The sequence below is a fragment of the Dendrobates tinctorius genome, unplaced genomic scaffold (genome assembly GCF_039654945.1).
Source record: "Dendrobates tinctorius isolate UK_male_01 unplaced genomic scaffold, ASM3965494v1 ptg000019l, whole genome shotgun sequence".
In the NCBI taxonomy this organism is placed as follows: domain Eukaryota; kingdom Metazoa; phylum Chordata; class Amphibia; order Anura; family Dendrobatidae; genus Dendrobates; species Dendrobates tinctorius.
Genome location: NW_027361687.1, coordinates 54,086,929 through 54,111,419, shown reverse-complemented (window position 1 = coordinate 54,111,419; position 24,491 = coordinate 54,086,929). Strand labels below are relative to the sequence as shown.

At 47.4% G+C, this 24,491-nt stretch overlaps 1 protein-coding gene across 2 annotated transcripts in view; it reads left to right on the top strand.

Moving 5' to 3' along the window:
• The first annotated feature begins 9,725 nt into the window (after positions 1-9,725).
• Positions 9,726-24,491, top strand: part of MTMR11 (myotubularin related protein 11) — a 68,175-nt gene continuing 53,409 nt past the window's right edge. The window contains exons 1-3 of one of the 2 annotated variants that reach the window (XM_073567052.1): positions 9,726-10,080; positions 13,826-13,889; positions 18,414-18,550. In XM_073567052.1, coding sequence (XP_073423153.1) covers positions 10,024-10,080; positions 13,826-13,889; positions 18,414-18,550 — 258 coding nt within the window. In that variant the 5' untranslated portion in view covers positions 9,726-10,023. The remainder of the gene's footprint in view (positions 10,081-13,825; positions 13,890-18,413; positions 18,551-24,491) is intronic. The other variant, XM_073567051.1, reaches the window with a different exon arrangement.

Sequence of the window (24,491 nt, the reverse complement as noted above, 5' to 3'; positions counted from 1 at the left end):
GGCATGGCCCACACTACCGCGAGGAGCTCGAGCTGAAAGGAGCTGTAATTGTCGGGATTACGCTCGGAGTCATGAAGCGACCGACTGCCGTAAGCGATCACTCTTTCCCGACCATCTTGGACTTGTGACAACACAGCTCCTAGCCTGTGTAAACTCCCATCAGTGTGCAGTATGAACGGCTGCGAGAAATCCGCACAGGCTAAAACTGGGGCGTCTGAGAGTGCGGCTTTGAGATCTCGGAAGGCCTCCTCCTGCAGTTCTCGCCACTGAATCTTCCATCCATTCGCACCATCAGGGGCCCCCTTCAGTACATCCTGCAGGGCTCGGGCTCGAAGTTCTTGACAATGCATCGGTAATATCTGGCCAATCCCAGAAAGGCTCAGAAATCTTTTACCGTCTCGGGAGTAGGCCATCCTTGGATCGCGGCGACCTTCTCCATGGACGGTCTAACGCCTTCGGCGGAGACGGTATGTCCCAGGTATTCGATCTGTGTTCGGAACAGGTGGCATTTCTGAGGTTTGACCTTCAACCCGTACTTCTGTAGCCGCCCGAGCACCTGCCCCAACTGCTGCAGGTGGTCCTCAAATGTGGCGGCATAGATAGTAATGTCGTCCAGGTATACAGTATCAATGTGGCCTCAAAGTTGAGATCTCCCAGACACCATTCCATCAGCCGTTGGAAGGTCCCGGGGGCATTGGCCAGCCCGAATGGCATACGGTTAAATTCAAATAGTCCCATGAGTAGGATGAACGCAGTTTTGGAGCGGTCTTCTTCTGACGTTGGCACCTGCCAGTACCCGCTGGCCAGATCTAGGGTGGAGAAGTATGTTGCTTTCCCTAGAGCTGATAGGGACTCCTCTATCCGAGGCAGCGGGTACGAATCTTTGATGGTACAAGTGTTCAGTTTCCGCTAGTCCACACAGAACCTTAAGGTTCCATCCTTCTTGCGGACTAGGATGATGGGGGCCGCCCAGGGACTCTGGCCTTCTCGGATGACTCTTTTCCGTAGCATTTGGCTCACCAGTATTTTTACCTCCTGATATAGTTGTGGGGGAATCTGGCGGTATCTGATAGGAGCTGTTCCTGCAGTGGGAATGTCGTGCGTGATTGCTGTGGTACATCCGAATTCATCCTCATGGCTGGCGAATACCTCCTGGTACTGACCCAGAAGCGCTTTGACCTGCAGTATCTGGGCCGGAGTAAGGCCAGAAAGCTTTGCTCTCATTTTCTCCAGGATGGCTCAGCCGTTCTCTTCGGCTGAGGACCCAGTGGTCTGAAGAGATCGGATAGACACCGCCCAAGTGTCTCCTGTTTATACTTTCAGTTGGAACGCAGGGGTTGGAAGCACCTTCTCGAGAGGTCTCACCAGTTTCGCCATTTCGGCCCGTGGTTTCAGGACGATGTCTTGGTCTTTAAGATTAACTCAACGCACCAGGACGGTCCCTTTCCCCACAGTGGTCAAGGTGCGGGCCACCAGGACTCCAGGGGGGCAGGAGCTCCGAGAAGCATGGCTCCACCTGCATCTCCACTCCAGAGGCACAGGGGCCCAGACAGGCAAGGCCACTACCGTCTGTCCGGGCGGTAGCATGAGTGGAGGGGCTACAGGCACGATCACCTTCCCAAGAATCTTGCCCTGTTGGCAGTCCTGTAGGACTCGTGCTCCCCGCATCAACTGCTGGAAGACCTGTCCTTGGGGCGTGTGGGAACCCCACTGGCTCAGGGTCTCTTGTGTTGGCTCGTTGAGGAGTAAGCTGCCGAAGTCTTGCAGTATATTCATACGCAGGGTAACCGGATGTTTGCTGTTTGTATCTCCCTGGGTCAGGATCACTCCGTGGCGGCCCAGCGGTTTGCCGCACAGCGAAATCTACATCTAGACTACCCCGACAACAGGAATTGGTAACTGGTTGGTGGCTAACTGCTTTATCACGGACCCCCATTGAGGTCTCACTGCTTGCGGGAAAATGCTGCCGAAAATAAGTCTCTGGCATGGTCATTACTTGCGACCCTAATCTACTAGGCACCTTAATGAGTAATTTTTGAACCTTATGGCACGGCCTTCGAACTCCGCCCATACCACTGGACACTTCGCGATCAGATCTTCGTGACTTCCACCACTCCGTGTAGTGGGTTCTGGCTCCGAGCGGCGTCCCCCCAGCTAAGGGTCCTCTGGTTTTAATGGCCGGCGGGGTAGGTTCCTCCTGCAACGTGGGCACTCTCGGGTGGAGTGTCCCAATTCTCCACAATCGTAACAGGCGAGTGGTCGTGGGAACCGACTCTGGTGAGGGCCACGATGGTTCATGCCTTCTCTGCTCGGCCCTAGCGACTCCTTGTGGCCTCTTTTTTCGCTTCGGCCAATTCGCCTTTAATACTTCGTAGCTCTTGCCTCATCTCTTGTACCCAGTGGGGTTCACCCAGGGCGCTTACGGATGCTTCGATACTCCGAGCCATTCCCACAGGGACTGTCACCCATTGCTCCTGTTCCCGAACAGAGGCTCGCAGAGCCTGTTTCGTCAGCGTGTCTCGTAGCCCGGGCACTAAAAGGTCACGTAATGTTACGTCCATGGTCCCTACGCCGACCCCATCCTTTCTCTCAATGGCTACAAACAATTCCTGCAAAACATTCATATATTGCGTCACTGTTTCCCCCTCTTTCTGCATGCGACTAAACATCCGGGTTCTCAGTTCTCCCACATCAGTCGGGTCCCCATGGGTCACCTCTAAGATCTGTAACACCCTGACGAAGGTGTTTCTCTGTCCCGGGGGCCTCAACATTACGGAATCCCGGGCCTCCCCGTCCAACGCCATTAGGGCCACTTCAGCCTCTCTATCAGGGGTCAGCGGATGCATCCTAAAGAGCCCTCGCATTCGCTCCGTCCAGCTCCACAGCATAGTATTGCTGCCGGAGAACCTGGTTAGATTGCTCAGCATAGCCCCCCAAGGATAGGCTGGGCCGGGGCCCACCGTTGCCCCCCTGGCCCACAGCATCTCCGCTCTCGCTCGGAGGCTGCATCCTGCCAACTACGCCAAATGTAGTAATCGCAGGATGCAGTGACGAGACGGGAGACGGGATGAACTCAAGATGTAACTATTATATATATATAGGCCTTAGGGCTATCTTGAGCAACCAAACAAGCTAACAATAGTTATCCTCACAGGGATCAAAACAAGAATACACTGGTAAGATGAACACGACTAACCCGGCAAAGACCGGTCACTATAGGGCCGCAGCATGGCCGACTACGGGTCCTGAGTATTAACTACAATGTGTCACTTATCTCTCTGACAACCGGTCGGTGTTGCTTCGGCGTTTCAGCCGCTGGGCCCAGCCGACGAGGATCTGACGGAGGTTTCAGGCGTTCCTACGCCCAGGCGAAGTGAGGTCACAACAGGCCCCTGAAGAGTCCTTCTGCGTTGCACCTCCCGATGGACGCGGGACGGCATTGCCCAGGGGCTGGGACGTGTAAGCTGCAGCCACCAGCTGCGGACAGGTAGCGGTGGCCGAGCGCGGCGGCAGGCAGGCCGCGACCGCGGGCTGGAGTGGAGCGGTGGCGACCGCGGACAGGCTGCAGCCGTAGGCCGGAGTCGGGCGGTGGCGGTAGCGGGCAGGCCGCAGCCGCGGGCTATAGTCGGGCGGTAGCGGCCGCGGGCAGCAGCAGACAGGCCGCAGCCGCGAGATGGAGTCAGGCGGTGGCGCCCGCTGGAAGTGCGGTTGGGTGGTCGGTGTCTCTCCGCTGGGTGGCTCGGTGCCGTCACTCTTCTGTCAGTGGTGAGTCTCCCTTTTGCCTCTCCAGTTGCTGCTCTCTGCTCCTTGCTTTGGCTCTGGCTCTCGCTCTCTGGCGCCCTCTAGCCTCCTGTCTCCTCTCCCGCTCCGTCGTCTGACGCTTCCTGGTGTCCTCAGCCCCTTTTATATTGGCCACGCCCCCAACCTTTCTAGAACCCTCTGTGTCCCGTCTCCTAATTATGTACCCCGAAAACAGTCCCCCTAAGAACCTTGGTGACAGTCCCCTTGGTTCCGGGCTGGATACACAGCAAGGACTCCTCCTCCTACACAGGATCCCTTTGGAAAAGATACCGCGCCAGCCGTTCCCAGCGCTATTGACTTCATAGTCTAAGGTCCTACCGACTTGTTAACCGTATTCACCAGAACTGCCGTTACCTGATCCTTTTTTCTTGAACTCTGCATATCCTTTTGCAATTAGACTGTTTGTTCTCCTGCTTAACCCATTACCTCCCTGCGTAGAGTATTCCCTGTTCATTAAAAATTGTTAACACTTGCTCTGCCTCTTGTCTGTCACTGCATCCCGCAACCTGCTTACACACACATAGGAGACATCAATCACACATTAGTCTCCTTCGTCCTCCTTCCTGTTATTTCTTCCTTATTTCTATCTTATGCAGTAAGTGTGTCCCAGACTTGTATAAATTACTGTTTGAAGGCTAATTTGTGCCGTTCCTCTGTTAGTCCACATTCCCAAGTTGTACCACCCAGCTGTCAATTTATTCCTATATTTCCAGGCAGAATAACAGAGCAATGTTACCACATAGACTTGTAAGAAATGATGATCCAGTATTGGTATCTTATGGGAATAATAAATATTTACTGAAATATTTCAAAGCTAAGGCTGACATGGCGGCCAGCAGACCGGTGGGCCGTTATGAGTGGCGGCGGGTAGGGAGGCCTGTACACATGGTGTGGCGCATGCTTCCAGTCTAAATTTGTATGGGCCGATTTCATGGTGTGGAGGAACTGTGGATGCAGGCAAGGGAGGCATGTGTGCTGATTTCTTCCAGATGAATTCTGTACAGGCCGGGCTCAGGCCTGACCCCCTCCTCAGCAGTATGGCAGCCAGAACGGATCTGCAGCCTGTGTGAGTGCTCCCAGTCCTCCCTGGCAGAAATTGGCAAATGCTCCAGGACCTTGTTGTCAGGTCGTTATTGTCATAACCCATTAATCTTTGTGTTCCCAAGATGCGCCGACATCAGTTTCGATTATAGATTGTAGCACAAACGTGGAGTTAGGGTCACTGAGCATTAGACAAGAACTTGCTGAATGGAGCACTATACAGCAAGGGGGAAAATGTTGGAAACCTAATCAGATTCTAAAGGGTTAAAACAGGTTGTTAGCGTACATGATCAACTGGGGGCACAGGTCCCCTGTTTATGTCTCAATTTCTCAAAAATCATACATAAGAGAGGAAGAGTCTGAGGGGTGTGGTTCTCTCGAAAAGAGGCTGTGGGGCGGAACTTGTGTTCAGCAAGGGCTGTGACCAATTAGAGACGACGAAGGGGTGTGATTGGTCTGTGTCTCTCTGCAGGAAGCAAAGGCTAGAATTGGTCTCTCTAGAGAAAATAAATTAGGGTCTTAGACTCGCTACAGAAATTAGGGGTGGCTCTTTGCACCTTCTCTGGCTCTCCTTTCTGTTAAGCTCCATACAGGATCAGCTAAGGGAAGGGCTTTGAGCACAGAGCAGGCAAACAGTTTGTTGGGAACAATTCATGCTGGGAAATGATGGAAAGGAAGTTCCAGCACCTGAGGTGCTGGAAGGATGCTGATGAGGGTGAACAACTCACTCAAAAGAGTGGATGGCAAATTACAGAGCATAAAATTCATAGAAATAGTAGTTTAAACAGTAGGCGATGAGGGTAGCAAAACAGGTATGGAAAAAGTGACGTATTTGCAAAGTTACTGAACTTTTTAGGTACCTTTGTAAAGAGATCAGCCACAGCTATAATTAAATCATCTTAATTCCATCATTCTAGAAGATCTGTTGGTTTCAATACACATAATATATGATGACACTATGGTACTGTCACTAACCCTAAATAATAGATGTGCACCTGGGTGTTGTGAAGCTCCATAATACCATGGGATACGGGCACCTATGAGTGTCAGATTCCAGGTTGTGCCTATTCTTGGTGTGTCACCATCACGTAGATGACCGCTCTCTGAAGAAATGTTTTCTGTGGCCTTAGTTAGATGAGGAGTGGACCATTATGGATCTGTGAAATCTTTTTTATGTTGCACCTAATCATAAAAGCTTCCCATAGATCGGCAGACTTCCACAGGCAGCTATTTGGTGGTTTTTGCCCCTTGTCAATGTCGAGTAGGATGCTGTTCCCAGGGAGCTCTGCTTGGTCAAAAAGTCTCTTTACACTTTACACAAGTAGGAATGTTATCTCATATTTAATTTTTAGTCAAAGTATGACCATGGTGGATCCAGAAAACATGAAAAGGAGCAGCATCCATTTCAGGTGAAGAAAAAACTTTTGCTTTTATTCTGCCATCAATAGATGCAACAATACAATATTGATGGCAGAATAAAAGCAAAAGTTTTTCCTTCACCTGGAATGGATGCTGCTCCTTTTTCATGTTTTCTTTGAGCCGCTGATCCTGTTGGTCCCTGGGATCTTTGGAGCGTGCATTCCACAAGTCTGTGTGCTGTTGGCTGCAACTATTTGTTTCACTATGGTGGATCCAGATCTGATGCGTGTCCAACAGAAGAGACAGCTGCCTAAAGCGCAGCTGTCTACCCTTGGCAGGGGTGCAATTTCCAGCTGGTGTGCAGAAGCCCTCACACAGAGCTCCATCCTGTCCAAACCTAAGAGAGGACTACAGGGACAAGAAGCTTCATCTGCTCCAATAAATCTTCTCCTCTGCAGGGGATTAACATGGTCGCAAATATCAAGGTAGGTTACCCAGTTACAAGCCACAGAGATAGAGTCCCAAACTGGTGGCCACAAGAGCCAGGGGAATTAGGCATCAGGTTGAACCTAGTAAACAAGATAGTTCCAAGAGCTAAAAAAAAGTAACTTGGGGAACAAAATGAGTGGTAACCTGGGAGAAGATGGGCAATCAAAATGTTACTGTGGTTCGCATAGGAGTGGTCACTTGCAACTCTACAAGGGGCAGTAACCTTGAGTAGTGGAAGTAAGGGACTGGGACCAACAAACCACTGGGCAGCAGATTGGACAAGAAAGTCGAAAAGGCTAAAAAAAAAAACGGTAACTTATCTACAAAACAAGGGATCATATGGGATAAGATGGACTGTTGAAGGCAACTCCTTAAGTGGAAGTATGTTCCTTGGCCTAAAAAGACCCTTGGGCACCAGATTGGACAAGACATTCCCAAAAGCTAAATAAAGCAAGTTGGGCACAAAATGAGTGGTCTCCAGGGAGAAGATGGGACAATCACTATCAACAAGAGACTTTATCCTTATCTAATGGAAGTGAGATACATTATAGGATCCAATTTAAACTGCTTGTTGTCACCCACAAAGCTCTCCACACTGTAGCACCCCCTACATCTCCTCCCTCATTTCTGTTTATCGGCCTACCCGTACTCTATGCTCCGACAAGAGAGTTCCAAAGAGGTAAAGAACGGACACAAAATACAGTAAGTGGTCACAGGGAGAAGAATTGTAAAATTACTGTCCTTAGGGGAAGAATCCTTAACTGGTAGAAGTCAGAGCCTTGGGTCAAGAAAGCTGCTGGGCATTAGATTAGATCCAGTAGATGAAAGAGTCCCAAGGGCTAAAAAAAAAGTAACCTGGGCACAAAAAGAGTTACTACTAGGTAGAAGATGGCCTTCTGTCCAATGTGCTCAAGTTCTTTAACAAATGGAAGTAAGAGCCTTGGTAGAACAAAAACATGTAGCACCAGATTGGATCCAGTGGCCAAGAGAGTCCCAAGGGCTTAAAAACAGTTTTAATAAAAGTAACTTGGATACCAGGTGGAAGAAAGGCCAATCACTGGCAAAGAAGGGAATGGCTCATTAGTCACCAGAGTAATGACTGCCAACAAACCATAGTAAACTCAAAGCAGATGACCTCATGTGCCCAATGCAAAACCCTGCTATACAATTTGCTTTTTTTTTTATATTCTCCACCTCCGAGGCACATGTATAAAAACAAGTGGTGGCGACAAAGTCTCAAGGTCAAATTTGCATGAATTTTCTGGTTCCGTACTTGGGAATCCCACAATGAGCCATCCAGGAGGGGAGATATAGTTCATAGGATTAGACCTTCATTTCTTTCCGTGAGATTCCTTTCACCCAGTCACCGTGAACCGTCAGGAATGTAATGTTATTGTGTGACCTGACCACAAAAAGACCAAAGTCCTCAGAATCTGCATCAGCCTAATGGTAGCGGGCAAACTCCACATTCCAAGCCCAAGATTTCCTATTAACTTATCAGAACTCGTTTGTAAAGAGCTATATGAGGAATTACTTCCGTCTACTGAACAAGGCCAGAAATTAAAAAGGGAAAAAAAAAATATACTGTACTACCTGGTGATCTTTTCAATTCACTGATATCGTGACGCGGTAATAACCACGTATATAGAGACAGTAAAAGACTAGATATCGATCATCCAAAAGTATGGAAATTCAGAAGAGAAAATGATTTGGGGCTTTTTTTAGGTTCAAAATACAAGATAATTTGACACTTTTCTTATGAATCAACCTAATTTTTACTAATATCATAGATCAGATCAATGAAGCTCTATCTGTCAGTGTCAATAAGATCGGAGACCCTCCCAGCCTCTGGATGGAAGTCTTGGGCACAGTAGGTCCAACAAGCCACCAGACAAGGTCCATGATGAGCGCTGGAAGCCCCTATTGAGGGATTTGATCTGACAGCTAAGGCCTCTTTCACACTTCAGTCTTTTGACGTCAGTCGAAATCCGCCCTTTTTTGAAAAAAACGGATCCATTTTTTTTTGGCGGAATCTGTTTTTTCTCATAGACTTGCATTAGCGGCAGATTGCGATGGATGGTCGTCTGTTGCATCCGTTATTTGACGGATCCGTTGGAATTTCAGCATCCGCCATCTGGAGTAGACGGACATAGTAACTTTTTTTGTCTGCGGCGGACCCGCTTTTTTAAACTGAGCATGCCCAGAAGATTTTCCATTCATGAAATTTAACCCTAAAAGCCGTTCTGGCACACACAAAAAAAAATCTCTCTCTTTCCATTGTTCTGTTCCTTTAAATTTCAGACTCTGGCTGCTGCAAAGGATCCGTCCAAAAACCGGATCTGGTGCATCAGTTTTTTGGCAATCTGCAACGGATCCGTTTTTTCACACTTTGATGGATTGGAACTGACGTCAAAAGACTAAAGTGTGAAAGAGGCCTAAGACCCCAGGGTCAAGGCCTCACAGAACACTTCTAGAAAAGAGTAGCAGATATGACAACCACGTCTCGCTCCTGTATCCATGATCCCTATTAGTGTCATTGTGGAGAAAAGACCACAAAAACCACCAAGATCGGTCTTTGCTATCTATGGGCGCCCGAACATTTGGGATCAACCCCTTGTTTGAGTATACAACAGCTGCAGACTTATGTTGCGGAGGGACTGTACTGAGCAGACAGCAGATGGCGCTGCGTTAACCGTTATTGCTTATGTACATGTGGTTCCTCTCTAGTCTGTACTGTATGACCTATATTTTTTTTCTTGTATCCTCTATGTTTTTGATGATGAATATCCCAAATTAAAGTTTATTCTCCCACAATACCTGTGTGCTGATGAGTCTGCTGAAAATCTGTAATGCTCTGCACCTCCCCTGTGCCGTAATATTTTGCAGAAAAAATGATAATACATATTTTTTTTTCCTCAGGTCCTTTTAAGAAACACTCAAGTTGCCTACTTGGCTCCCGGCTCTGCACAGGGCTGAATCTTGCATCCCCTGTCCCTTTAAGAGGCTGAGGATACATGTGGCTACAGTGTCAGCTTCACTATGGAGATCAGACACTGCAGCAGGAGGAGGAGAAGGAGGAGGAGAGGCTGAGCCTGACACCCCACACTGCAGGGGGAATCCCTGCCAGCCTCACAGTCCCAGCAGCAGTGCCCTGTCCTCCAGCACTGCACACATGGGCAGGGGGGTCTCCTAGCCACCCCCAGCCCCAACCTATTCCGCAGGACTCAGCTCCAGAACAAAGTCCTCTTTATACTGTCACCATGGGAGCAGCACAGAGGGGCTGACTCTCCAGCTGTCTACTCTGTGCTGTACTCCTGGCTGTCCTCTGCCACCATGCTGTCCAGACCCAAGAACACCTTCACCCTGAAGCAGGACCCCAGAGAGACCATGGTAAGTGAAACTCCCCTGTGCCCAGCAGAGTCCCAGTGCATCTCCCCCTCAATGGAGACCTGGGGGGAGCAGGCTGTACCCCTAAATCTTCACTTCTCCATCACCGGGCAATGTGCTGTAATGTCTTCTATGTGATCCATGTCGTGACCGTCTGTTTCTGCTCCTATTCCCCTTGCTTGGTCACAGTCCATTTTGCCAAGTTGCAGGATGTGAAGGGTTAATCGATTATGACTGGATCGTGATGGGCAACGATAACCGATAGCTGTCATTCTGGGGTTAAATACTGCCATGTATAAAGCATTGGTAACTGTATATATGGCCAGCTGTGCAGATGGAGCAGACTTTGTGTCACCTGGGACTGGAAATTATAGGTCTGGCTTTAATCCCCTCATTAGGAAGCAGTTAGTTGTAAAAAAAATATCAGGAGCAGGGATCCCATGTCTAATCCGCTAGGGGGGGAACGTCTGGGATGAGCCGCTTGTTAACCCCGCCACTGCCGGAGGTCTCATCACTAACAAAACTGAATTTTACAGGGCTAAGTGGGGAAGTCCGAATGGGCTCAGTCGGGGCAAGAATAAAGGTCTGGGGTATCCCTAGGCAAAGGCATGACTTCAAGCTTGTGGGTCCCGACAGACACAACATTTCCAAAAGGGCCTCAAAAGATTATGGGTCATGGGCCAAAAGACCTTTAGGGCTTCTGTTTGCTCCTGTTGCTCCCCTGTCTGTTTGTGTCCAACAGAGACAACAGTGTCCTCCGTCCAGGTGGTGGATGTTGAATGACTTTTTTTTTTAGGATGACTGTATAAAGCTCACGGTGTTATAAAATGGGACGTTTAGGTCGATAAATCTTCCAAAATGGTCTGGCGGCAGCTATTCCACGACGTCAAGGGGTTATTCCCATTTCCATAAAAGGATATTGTCGGATAGTGCATGTAACTACAAGCAATTTTGCAATTTACTGCTTATTAAAATTTGCAGCCGTTCTTGAGATATTAGCATTTTTCTTTTGTTTACAGATGGTTACCTTGGAGACCGACCACCGCTGCTAGACAGTAGAACATGTGCAGTGCTTACAAGCTTTTTTCTATTGAGATTGTAAGCAGTATTTTGAAGCTGGCCAGGATCTCTGGAGCTATCTCCTAATCCCGATGCTTACAACCTAGACAGCAGCGGTGGTCGGTCTCTTAGACAACAAGCTGTAAACAAAAGAAAAGTGTTAATATCTGATGAACAGCTGACAATTTTAATATGCAGTAAATTGCTAAAGTGAAGATGAGAATTAACCCTTTAAATAGAGCCAAATAAAAACTATGGCCAACCCATACACTAGTGCCAAAAACTAGATTACCAATTCTGTCAATGCCAATACGGCAGGGAGTTGTATTTAGACCCAGAGTGAATCCTCACGTGGAAGTTGTGGAGCGACCATTTGCCCCCTTGTCCAATGCCACTTTAAGAACTGTACTGTTGTGGCTTACAAAGGCTGCATGAAATACGGTGCCTGCTGCAACGATTGTCAAAACTCATTATTCAGCTCCGGACTAATAATAGAAGTGGAATTATTGGAGGAAGTAACTTTGCCGACCTACAAACTTCGAAAGAAAACTGTATCGGGTTTGTGAGCGGACAAGATGCTGCTTGTTCTACTGACAAAGCTCGTAATTGTCTGCATCTATTCTGTAGCCAAGATGTCTGAGAGCATAAAACGGCACCAAAACAAAGGCCTAGAAAATCCTCAGAGCCGGGAACATAAAGCAATATGGTAGATCTGATCAGAATTTATGGAAGGCAGTTTATCAAGGTCGAAATCACACAGGCATGTGTTCTCACTAGGGAGTGACAAAAAGCCACTGCCAGACACCTCTGGCATCATCACTTCTCCTAGCAAAGATCAGACATGCTGAATCCCAGTATGTGTAATCGTGCTTTTCCCCTGATATCCATTGTCGGTGAATATTCTGGACATTATATTGTCAGCTGGTCCCATGGGACAATCAACCAAAATAAATACAGTGCCCCCGTGTTGGCACAAAGGCCGGTTCACAGAGGGTTAGGACACCCTTATTCTAATGATATACGAAGAGTGGACCCTTAGTAGTTGCCCGTATCGCTCCCGGAAACCTCTCCTCATCTCTCGGGAGATATAGACAGGCATGTATGACCAGATGGCAGGTGGCACCACTGGCCCGGCCACGTGAACCCGCAGACCACAGGTTGTGCCCCAGGTGAATGGTAGAAAAGTGGGGTGCTGTACATATGAACCAGTCTGCCAGCCGATGTAACTTTAGCAGAACTGATTGTAGGTGGTGCCGAGATGGAGGGCCGTGGATAGAACAGCGAGTGATTCATATTCCATGATATTTGCCACGAGGGCTGAAGCAGGTGGTGAGATGGAGACCGCTAGCCACCATTTCCGTCATTTTTATTTTTACATTTGGATTTCTGGGATCCCACAATGGGAGGTTTCACATTCCAGCCGGACTCAGGAACATCATTTACAGAACAGAAAACACTTTTCGTTTCCAGAATATGAAGGCGAGTGAGTCATACCCGGCAGATTTGGAGACGTGTACACATGCCGTCCAGCCGCGTCCTGCAGCGGAGGCCGAGATTACAATACCAGGAGGACGACTCAAACATTAGTCTACAGTAGAGATGAGCAAATTTGTTCGGATTTGGTCGCCGAATCTGAATTTGCCATATTGGTTCCCTATTCGTGCCGAATGTATCGGTTCCAAACATATTCGGTGATTTTTACTCCCATTGACTCTAATGACATTCGTCTGTGTTCGACGAATATTGCAAAAACAATATTCGATTCTGATCGTATTCAGAACTGAATCCGAACAAATTTGCTCAACTCTACATACCGTTGCAGAGGCTACTTTTCATGACTAAAGGGGAAATCTATTTTACACGCTACACTGGATAAAGGAGTAGGATGAAAAAAAGCGTAGATGAAAGTGAGACATAGCTCCAACCACCTGGGACAGCTTGCCAAATTCAGGACTGTCCTGCTGGGCCCGGAGAGGCAGAATACTTTGAACCTCTGGCGGACATGCTAATAGTTGACTGGTGGAGGTGACGGACAATCACTGATCCAATGAGGACTTACCATAGATAGGTCATCGATATCTAAGCCTGAATACTAGAGAATTTTGTACAAAAGAAACACAAAAAAACTGAACTGGAGTAGACTTGAATGACATGCATGATGTAAAAGCATGTTCACACTGGCCATAAAAGCAAGCAAAACCAAAGGAAAAAGCAATGTGTGTATATACCCTAATGAAAATAAATAAGTAAAAAAGCAAGTGCATTAAATAACACAGGGTACTTGGTAAACACAGTTTTGATCAAAAAGTATAAAGCTGTCCCACCACGGCAAGGTGTACCCATTTGAGACAGTAACTACACTAACGGTTAAAACCTACCTAGTGTGAATAATGGCAGAGTTAGTGTAGTTACTGTCTCAAATGGGTACACCTTGCCGTGGTGGGACAGCTTTATACTTTTTCGATCAAAACTGTGTTTACCAAGTACCCAATGTTATTTAATGCACTTGCTTTTTTACTTATTTATTTTCATTAGGGTATATACACACTTTTTTTTACTTTGGTTTTGCTTAGAATTACGTACAAGCATATTGTCACCGAATATATATATATATATATATATATATATATATATATATATATATATATATAGCAACAGCCTTTGATGCATTTTGTTTTCACCCCTGCAGGTCAGAAGATCATCAAGGTCTCCGAAAATAAACCAGCGCGGCGTGGGTCTGATATGCCTGCCAGGTGAGGAAGCGTGTATGGGCGCGAGGGTGCAGCACGCCTGCCTGTTACCATGGCAACAGTAGCCAGCATTCAAAGCCACAAACGTAAACTTCCTGTCCAGCCCGCCGCCTCCTTCTTGCTGTGTCTGCAGACTTCAGACATGTGGATCCACTAAAGCTTCTTTTCTAATTTTGTATTTTTATTGTCGCAGCCCTACTCCACGCCCACTTTATAATTAAGGCCATATCTCTCCAGGGAGCGGTTTCTCTGCCGAGCCTTTCTGCCTGATCTGCTTTTCTTCAGCAAGGGAAACTCTAGTTCTAAGTAAAGAAGTTTTAAAGGCAGCTGTCACTTGTCATAAATATGTAATTTATTTATCTGGTGTGAAAGCCAGCGTTCTCCTGAATCCAGGGATGTTTTTCATTTGTTCCTGCGCCTCTCTATTCCGAAATATGGCCCCTCTTCCCTGTACAGAAATGTAGTCCTGTTAGCCAAACGTGTGTGGTCTAGGGAACACGCCCACAAAGAATTAAGGACCATGCCCACTTGGCTATTAAAACTAGATTTACATACAAGGAAAAAGCGGCCGTATCTCAGGAATGGAGAGGAGTAGGAACAAAAGAGAGACATACCCGAATTCAGGAGAACAGAGGCTTTTACAAAGTGTAAGAAACAATTATGGCAGGTGACTGGTCTGTTCAATGTTGTATTCTGTTGCTCACAATTTCCAAGATCTCTGCTTTCTTTCAGTAAACGGGAAATGTCTTATTTCTAATACAGAGATTGAAAACTTGTCCTGATCACATTAGGGGTCCATTTTAGTTGTTCAGAGCTGTCTCTTTTGTGACAGTCAGACATGACACTGACAACCCCCTTCATCGACAACAAGCAAGATATCTTGAAATTAGTGACGAGTCGTACATTCGTGGCAGACGTTTCCACCAGTGGAGTCTGTGAGCTTGGATCACTACCGATGTCGAAAACGAATATGTTATATCACTCCAGGGAGAAAAGTGGCCTCACAGACTCTCACCCAAATAATATTCCCATTTGGCTCCCATGTTGTAGGTGGACGCACATATCCACGGCTTTCTCCATTCGAGTCTATAGAGCCAACTTCCATAGAAGTGAATGGAGACAGCCTTGCATGTGTGTGGCCAGCTTTCCAATCATCCCTTGCCTGGATGTGGATGTGGCATTCCCTGTTGTACAGAGATTGGGGAACCCACATTCTAGAGGTTGGTCCCCCCGATCTCTAGGGCTACCAATCATATTAGATCTCTGTCACGATCCATTTTTGGATCTGTGTCAGATTCTGGATTCTCTTATATAAACTATTTTCCTTTCAGGCCATCAGGGGTTAATATTAGTTTTTTCCCCCCCGGTGGCCGCTGGTGTTACTACAAGTTTAGTTAGTCAGCAGGTGGAGACCACTCCCACCTTCCTATATAAGGTCACCTGGTACACCAGCTGACTGTTGGTAATACAGGTCCTTTGGAAACCAACCATTCTAAAGAGAGGAATTATCTGGAGCAGTGGTGTTAGCAGCTTATCTAGTGCAGTGGCCATACAGCTGAAAGCGGTGTTCGGGTGCCTTACTCTGCTGTCCGGTGCATGACAGCAGAGGAAGCTAAGTGTTGTTTGTTTTTCCCTGTCTGTTATTTTTCCTTGGTGTTTTTTTAGTACAGCGGTGGGACCAGTGTCCGCACTTGCCAGTTCCCTAGTAAGAGATAGGTGCAGGGCAAGTGAGGGATCAAGGTATCCTGGTCGGCGACCCTTTGAAAGAACCTGTATAGGGAAAGTCAGGAGAGTTCAGGGCACTTCCTTAGGAGAATGCAGGAGCTGTCCATTTCCTCGGTCCCTATTGCAGGGCCCACCATTGTTATTGTGTCCCCTTGTTTGTCTTTGTTGGTTTTGTGACCGACCGATCGTCGGGTCGCGTCACGCAGGGCCAGTCACATCGTGACAATCTCATTAGCTAGTGATCCGATTGGTTATTATGATGACTTCCTTCTTTGTGACCACTAACTATGAAGAAGTGGCAGCGACACTGGGAGAACTGCAGTAGCACTTGGTGAGGGTGTCTGTCCCTTTACCTTAATTGCATGCAAATTAACTCTCCTCCCACTTGTCGTATAGCATGATTTTTTGTAATGTCTTCACAAGCATTACTGTGCTAAGGATAGAGAGAATAAATTGACCATATCCGACAGGAAATTATCTCCCAATCACCTCATACCATGCGCTGTCCTCCCTCTCCCACTACATCTAGCTCACTCTCTGATTTTGAACCAGTAACAGAAGAAGAAGTAATCAGGCTCTTTGCATCTTCTTGCCCTACTACTTGCACAAGTGACCCCATTCCATCACATCTCCTCCAGTACCTTTTCCCTGCTGTCACCACTCACCTAACAAAAATATTCAACCTCTCTCACTCTTCCGGTATCTTTCTTTCCTCATTTAAACATGCCATCATACAGCCATTACTTAAAAAAACATCCCCCGACCAAAACTGTGCCGCTAACTATAGACTGGTCTCTAATCTTCCCTTCATCTCTAAACTGGAACGCCTGGTCCACTCCCGTCTTATCTGCTATCTCTTAGATAACTCTCTTCTCGACCCTCTACAATCCGGTTTCCGCTCTCTACACTCTACTGAAACTGCCCTCACTAAAGTCTCTAATGATCTTCTAACAGCTAAATTTAATGATCACTACTCCATGTTAATTCTTTTGGATCTCTTCGCACCATTTGCCACTGGATCATCAGCTCCTCCTCACTATGCTCCGTTTCATCGGCCTCAAGGATACTGTTCTCTCCTGGTTCTCCTCCTATCTCTCTGACTGCACCTTCACTGTATCTTTTGCTGGCTTCTCCTCCTCTCATCTTCCCCTTACTGTTGGGGTTCCTCAAGGACCAGTTCTAGGCTCCCTCCTCTTCTCTTTCTATACTGCCCCTATTGGTCAAGCAATCAGTAGATCTGGGTTCCAGTACCATCTCTATGCTGATGACACCCAATTATACACTTCTTCTCCTGACATCACACCTGCCTTTTTGGAAAACACCAGTGATTGTCTTACCGCTGTCTCTAACATCATGTTCTCCCTCTATCTGAAACTGAACCTGTCAAAAACTGAACTCCTTGTCTTGTGTTTCCTCCCTCTACTAACCTACCTATGCCCGACATTGCCATTTCCGTGTGTGGTTCCACTATTACTTCCCAGTAACATGCCCAATGTCTTGGGGTCATACTTGATTCAGAGCTTCCATTCACCCCCCATATCCGATTACTGGCTCGCTCTTGTTATCTGCACCTCAAAAACATTTCTAGAATTCGACCTTTTCTTACTTTTGACTCTGCAAAAAATCTGTTACTGTTTCTCTTATTCATTCTAGTTTGGACTATTGTAACTCTCTACTAATCGGTCTCCCTCTTACCAAACTCTCCCTCTCCAATCTGTCGTGAATGCTGCAGCTAGGACCATATTTCTCATCGATCGTTACACCGATGCCTCTACCTTGTGCCAGTCATTACACTGGTTACACAGCCAATCCAGAATTCAGTATAACCTTATTAACCTCACCCACAAAGCTCTCCATGGCTCAGCCCCACCCTACATCTCCTCCCGCGTCTCAGTCTACGACCCTACCCGTGCCCTCCGTTCTGCTGATGACCTGAGGTTAGCGTCTTCAATAATCAGAACCTCCCACTCCCATCTCCAAGACTTTTTCACGTGCTGCGCCAATTCTTTGGAATGCACTACCCAGGTTAATACAATTAATCCCCAATCCCCACAGTTTTAAGCGTTCCCTGAAAACGCATTTGTTCAGACTGGCCTATCGCCTCAACGCATTAGCCTGAATATCCCTGTGTGACCCATTCAAAATTTTTACCATAACCAGGTTCATCGCATCATATTCTCACATGCTTTATGCATTTAATAGCCCTCTGTGCCTGTACTGTTACATATGTAGACTGTTAACTGGTTCATGCAGCATCACAGGAACACGCGATTCTTACACTATGGCTGGTCCGAACAATAAAAGCAATTGTTACCATCCACCCTTCGTGTCTCCCTTATTTCCTCATAGACTTGGTATCTTGGTATCTGTTATGATCTATGTGATTATTGTTATGCTGTAATGTCTATTGTCTGTACAAGTCCCCTCTATAATGTAAAGCGCTGCGGAATATGTTGGCGCTATAGAAATAAAATAATAATAATAATTATTATTATTTGAGAGGAAATACCTTATGCTGATAGTGTTAAGTCTTCACACAAATCACAACAGGAAAGTACGCGACACCGCGGCTTATCTGTCGAAATACATACAGCCTGTTCTAAGGTTACCATTATTGGCATGCCATGTAATATATCCAGAGACTACGGTTTTTGTTTTATAGGGGAAGGTGTGGCCTGGTATGTGCACTTGCTCTTTAGTCATGTCTGAAAAAAGGAGTGGTGGCGATCAATGTGGGTGTGCTGGCCTTCTTATGTTCTCACCCCACGTGAGATAATAAACCAATTGATTTGTGTCTGACAGGTGAACAGGTACTTGAGAAATCCTTAAGGGTTAGAAAACGATTACATTTCAAAGATGGCTACCATGATGTTTTTGGAACCCTGTATTGTACCAGCTACCGAATCGCTTTCCGACCAGATTGTTTCAGCTCCCCCCAGGTAATGGCAGAAATATATCCCCCACCTTGCAGCTTGGTGTATGCTCACATGTTCAACTACTTTCACAAACACTTTTTCAGCATTTTTTATTTCGTTTTTATAAGACTAAAAAAAATGCATTCAAATATGCCAGTCAGTGGCTACAACGGTCATAAAACAGAGGAATTAACGTGTACACAGTGTGTTTTAGGTGCTTTCACTTGTCTCACTCTTCGATGCAAGAAGCAGGAGTTTTTGACACAGTAGATACATATAAAGTATATATAGTGTGTGTGTGTATATATATTTCCAGGACATCCCCCTGACAGCACCATGGAGGATGTCCTCCTCCTTACAGGGACAGGAAAAGCACACGAGAGGTTAAAAGGTTCCGTCCCACTCCATTTCCCTCAGTGTTTTTCCTGTCCCTGCATGGAGGGACACGCGAGAGGAAGCTCTGCAGTGCTTACCGGAGGGCCCAGGGGGATCGGGCGGCCAGTCCAATCCTTCCCCCTGTCAAGACGCCCAGGGCCGAAACTCTCCGGTGGGGAATCTCTCGGCTCCAGTAGTGGCCGCCATGGTGGCGTCTCGGCTCCAGTAGTCTCCGCCATGGTGGCGAAGGCCGGTCTCCCGCAGGCAGCTGGCCAGGCGGGCGCCGGCATCAGGAAGAGGCAGAGCTAGCGTCCGGGTAAGTGGAAGTGGCCGGAGCGATTCCAGGCCTCTCGCGGGAGGACGTGCGTCACTTCCTGGTGACATCACGAGCCGGGTTTGCATCTCGGTGCGGGCTCCAGGAGCCCGTCGTCTCTCTGGAAGTGCGGACAAAAGGAGGAATGGATACCGAACCGGCGAATGGAGGGGTAAGTGCGCCTGGCGCAGATCACTCTCCCTACACCAAACTCCGCAGCCCAGGACAAGGGACCTGACTACCCTATCCTTTAATCATAGGATAAGGGAACCCCAGCAGCCCCCCCGACAGTGGCTAAAGACCTGGCCAAGGCCGCATCTAAGTCGGTCAGATGCCCAGTATGCAGGGTAAAGCTGCCAGACACCTATACCAAAACCCTCTGTGGACCCTGCATGTCAAGGGTGATAAGAGATGAGCAGCCATCCCTCCTATCCGAGATGAGATCTTTGATACGGGAGGAAGTCCAGGCCTCCAGAGTCAGCCTCGCACAGCGACAGTTCCCCAGTCCAGGGCCAAGCCAGAAACGTCCGAGGTGGGAGACAGAGCTATTATCCGAACCAAGCTCCGATGAGGGGTCAGACTTCCGGGACTCGGATCCAGAGGAGGAAGGAGTGATCCCGGCGGACAGGCAGTATCGAGGCAGGAAATACCTGTTCAGATTATATGACACGGACGAGTTGGTCCAGGCGGTGAGGAGCACCATGCAGATTGAGGAAGTTCCTAAGCCGCAATCTAGACAGGACCTGATGTTTGGAGGACTCGTGTCTTGAATGCAGACAGTGTTCCCTGGAAGTTAATGTGGCGCCCCTGCGGGTCCAGTAGCCACAGAGGTACTGCATCTCAGCCAGAGGTGTGGTATCTCACGACCAGGTAAGATGGGGGCACCTCACCACACTCTTAACACTGCATCATCCCAGACTGGTTAGGAGAGGGTGTTGAGAGCTAGTGGAGAAGGTAGGTAATGGGGAGGAGCTTAGAAAGTGGAGTGATGTAGAGTAGCCAATGGGAACAGCAAGTGGGCGGAGCTTAGGGAAAGAGTGGGAGATTTGAAAGACAGTTGAGAGAGTTCCCTCAGGGGAAGAGAGAGAGAAGGATGCGCTTGGAGCAGCTCCTGTCAGGAAGAGCTGCTGGATAGATTGACAGGGAGGGGAAGCTCCCGGGAGGAAAGAAAGGATTTTCTAGAGATCCACGTTGATTGCTATCAGGTGGGAGAAGAAAATAGGTTGCAGAAGGGTCTCAGCCCCTAGCCTAGTGAAGTAAACAACAAACTTAACTAGCAAGCTGACAGCTGTGGTTGCTGTATGAGCCATAGCGAATCCCACAGTTATCTTCCTAGAAAGGCAGCCAGATAGGATCAAGGAACCGCTTGAGTGTCGAATTCTGACAGGATCCGCAGCAGCTGGCCTGGGAAACTGACTGTGAAGGTGCTAGAAAGAAAGGAAGGAGAGTGGAAATCAGCACAAGTGAGACGGCCTAGGAAGGAACATATTGAAAGAGAGTGTTGGTTGGGCAATCTCATCTACCTGGGAGTTTACTGGACCCCTGACCTGGAGGACTCAGCTTCGAAGCGGGCGTCTGGTGCACCGGACAGTGAGTAAAGCCCATTGAACTTCATGCGACTGTGTCCTTAATTTTACTCCTGCGCCACTCCTTCACTCCACTCCACATCTACCAACTCTACCAACAACTACATCTATTCTGCCCTGGGACTACAGCCCTACCTGTGGAGGGCTACAACATCATAACTGCGCCCAACATCCATCCCAGAGAAGCAACACTGCAGCGCTGGTCACCTCTGACCAGATTGCCACAGGTGGCGTTACGTATTCAACTATAAACTTTATTCTCATCTCCTTAAATACCCCCACCACAAACTATAGCCATTGACCGCCTGGGGCCACGGACCGGGTCTCAGCTGCCGTGACACCGTCCCCCATTGAAGTCGACGGGCCCGGCTCTGAGTACCCCGCGGCCCTCGGGGCCCGTCATGAACACATCAAAACAATGGTCCTCGAGGAGTGGAAGGAGGCGAAACGCCGACTTGTACTATCCCATGACTTTAAAAATCGACTGCCTTTTGATCCCGAGGAAACACGATCATGGGAGGAAGTTCCGAAGATCGACGTTCCTGTAGCTAAGGTCTCCAGATTTTATACCCCTGAACCCGGCAGACCACCCGGAGGGCATAGATGCCCTGAGCCAGGTCGGGGAAGAACCCCTCTCTTACGCGTTCCCACCATTAGCGCTCATACCGGCGATATTAAGGAAGATCCGCAAGGACCGCACAAAGGTGATAATGGTGGTTCCATACTGGCCAAAGAGAAGCTGGTTTCCCCTACTAGGAGCTATGGCAGTGGAAAGCCCAGTCGAACTACCTGTGAAGAAAGACGTCATCCACCAGGGCCCGATCCGCCACCCGAATCCAGCAAGGCTTCATCTCTCGGCTTGGATCCTGAAAGGAACATCCTGAAGTCAAAGGGCTTATCAGATCAGGTCATATCTACCCTACAGGCCAGCAGGAAACCGATTACGCCCGCAATATACCGGAAGATTTGGTAGAGATTCTGTCTGGACGGTGGCAGGTCCGACCTCGTGGCGGGTACCCCTGACCTCCCTAGTATCTTAAACTTCCTACAGTCAGGGTTTAATAAAGGTCTTAGGCCCAGCACTTTAAAAGTCCAGATTTCGGCCTTAAGCGCCTACTTTGATTACCCCTGGGTAATAAGATTCATAAAGGCCACGCAGCGTCTTCACCCCACGATTAGGCAGCTCACCCAGCCTTGGGACCTTGGTCTGGTGCTTAGATTCCTATGTAGGGATCCCTACGTCCGCAATGAAGAGATGACTATCTCAACTATCACTCGCAGAACGGCCTTCCTTGTAGCCATTACCACGGCCAAGAGAATAGGGGAAATCCAGGCTTTATCCACCAGAGACCCATATCTCCAGATTAGAGAAGATCGTATAATTTTGAGATTAGACCCGGGATTCGTTCCAAAGGTAGCCTCTTGTCAAAATATAAACCAAGAGATAGTGTTACCATCCTTCTGTGACAATCCCCGTAATGAGAAGGAACAGCGTCTTCATTCACTGGACGTGAGACGCGCGGTTATAGACTATTTAGAGGCCACCAACAGTTGGCGTATTGACCCAAATCTATTCGTCCTTTTTGGAGTTAAAAATAGGGGGAAGAAAACCTCTAAAGCAGCCATCGCCAGATGGATTACTTCAGTAATCTCAGATGCCTACCAGGCCGAGGGTGCAAACCCGCCAGATAGGTTAAAGGCCCACTCTACAAGGGCAGTATCTGCCTCATGGGCCGAACGGGCGGGCGCCTCAGTTATCTGTAGAGCAGCAACCTGGGCCAAACTTAATACATTCTGAAAGCGCTACAAGCTTGAGGTGCTAGCTAGTCAGCAGACCGCATTTGGGAGAAAGGTTCTCCAGGCGGTAATCCCAACCTAGGGAGGTGCTTTGGTACTCTCCATGGTGCTGTCAGGGGGACGTCCTGGAAAATAGGTATTAGACCTACCGGTAATGATGTTTCCAGGAGTCCATCCTGACAGCACGGGTAGTTCCCTCCCTGTTATGTTATGTCATATACTGTAATATGATTGTATCATTAAAATTTTACTTGCATTATCCACGCTGTGGTACTTGTTAAATCACTGAGGGAAATGGGGTGGGACGGAACCTTTTAACCTCTCGTGTGCTTTTCCTGTCCCTGTAAGGAGGAGGAGGACATCCTCCATGGTGCTGTCAGGATGGACTCCTGGAAGCATCATTACCGGTAGGTATAATACCTATTATATAGTAGATACACATACATATAAGTGAAGAAGAAAGCACACTACATACACACAGAAGAGGAGGGCACAGTAAATGCACACACAGAAAAAGAGGGCAAGGTACATAAACACACAGAAGAGAAGAGGTCTCATTACTCACACAAAAGAGAAGTGAAGAGGGCACAGTACACACACAAAAGAGAAGAAAGCACAGTAAGCACACACAGAAGAGAAAACAGTACATGCATAGAAGAGGGCACAGTACATACCTTCACAGAAGGGAGGAAGAGTGTACAGTACATGCAAAAACAGAAGAGAAGAAGGCACAGCACATTCATAAAGGAGAGAAGAAAATTACACATTATATATACACAAAAGAGAAGCGGGCACAGTACACATACAAAAGAGAAGAAAGCACAGTATACACACACAGAAGAGAAAACTGTACATACAAGCATAGAAGAGGGCACAGTACATACAAAAACAGAAGAGAAGGCACAGTACATTCATAAAGAAGAAAAAGACATAAATATACAAAAGAGAAGAGGGCACAGTACATATGTACACAGAAGAGAGGAAGAGTGTACAGTACATACAAAAGCAGATGAGAAGAAGAAGACACAGTACATTCATAAAGAAGAGAAGAAAGAGACATACATATACAAAAGAGAAGAGGGCACAGTATACACACAGAAGAGAAAACAATACATACATGCATAGAAGAGGATACAGTACATATGTACACATAAGAGAGGAAGAGTGTACAGTACATGCAAAAACAGATAAGAAGAAGAAGGCACAGTACATTCATAAAGGAGAGAAGAAAATTACACATATATACACAAAAGAGAAGAGGGCACAGTACACATGCAGATCAGAAGAAGAAGGCTCAGTGCACAATCACATGAGAAGAAAGCACAGTACATACACACATAAGAGAAGATGAGAACACAGTAAATGCACGCACAGAAGAAGAGGGCAAGGTACATAAACACACAGAAGAGAAGAAGGCATAGCATGTACACAGAGAAAAGAAGACGAGGGCACATTATATACACACAGAAAAGGAGGGACAGCACATACACACATTAGAGAAGAGGGCACAGTACACACACAAAGTAGGACACTGTACATACACATAGAAGAAAAAGAAGAGGACACAGAATATATACACAGAGGCAGGGAGGGTCACAGTATATCCACAGGAGGACGGAGGTGCTCAGTATATATACATATTTTTTATGCACAGTTGCTGTTATGGTGCCTACCTAATGTTATTTTTGTTGTGATTTGTATCACCTTCACTGAAAACAATATGCAAGTTCCCAGAGGGGAAAAAGAGTACACCAGGACGCCCAAGCCAATATATAACGGTAGTAACTACACACTGGAGGAACACTTTTGAAAAAAACTATTCCAATTGAAATCTCAGATCTCGGCTTTCTGGGCCATTGTAGAAACAACTGAATTATTCAGGGGAAAAGACCCC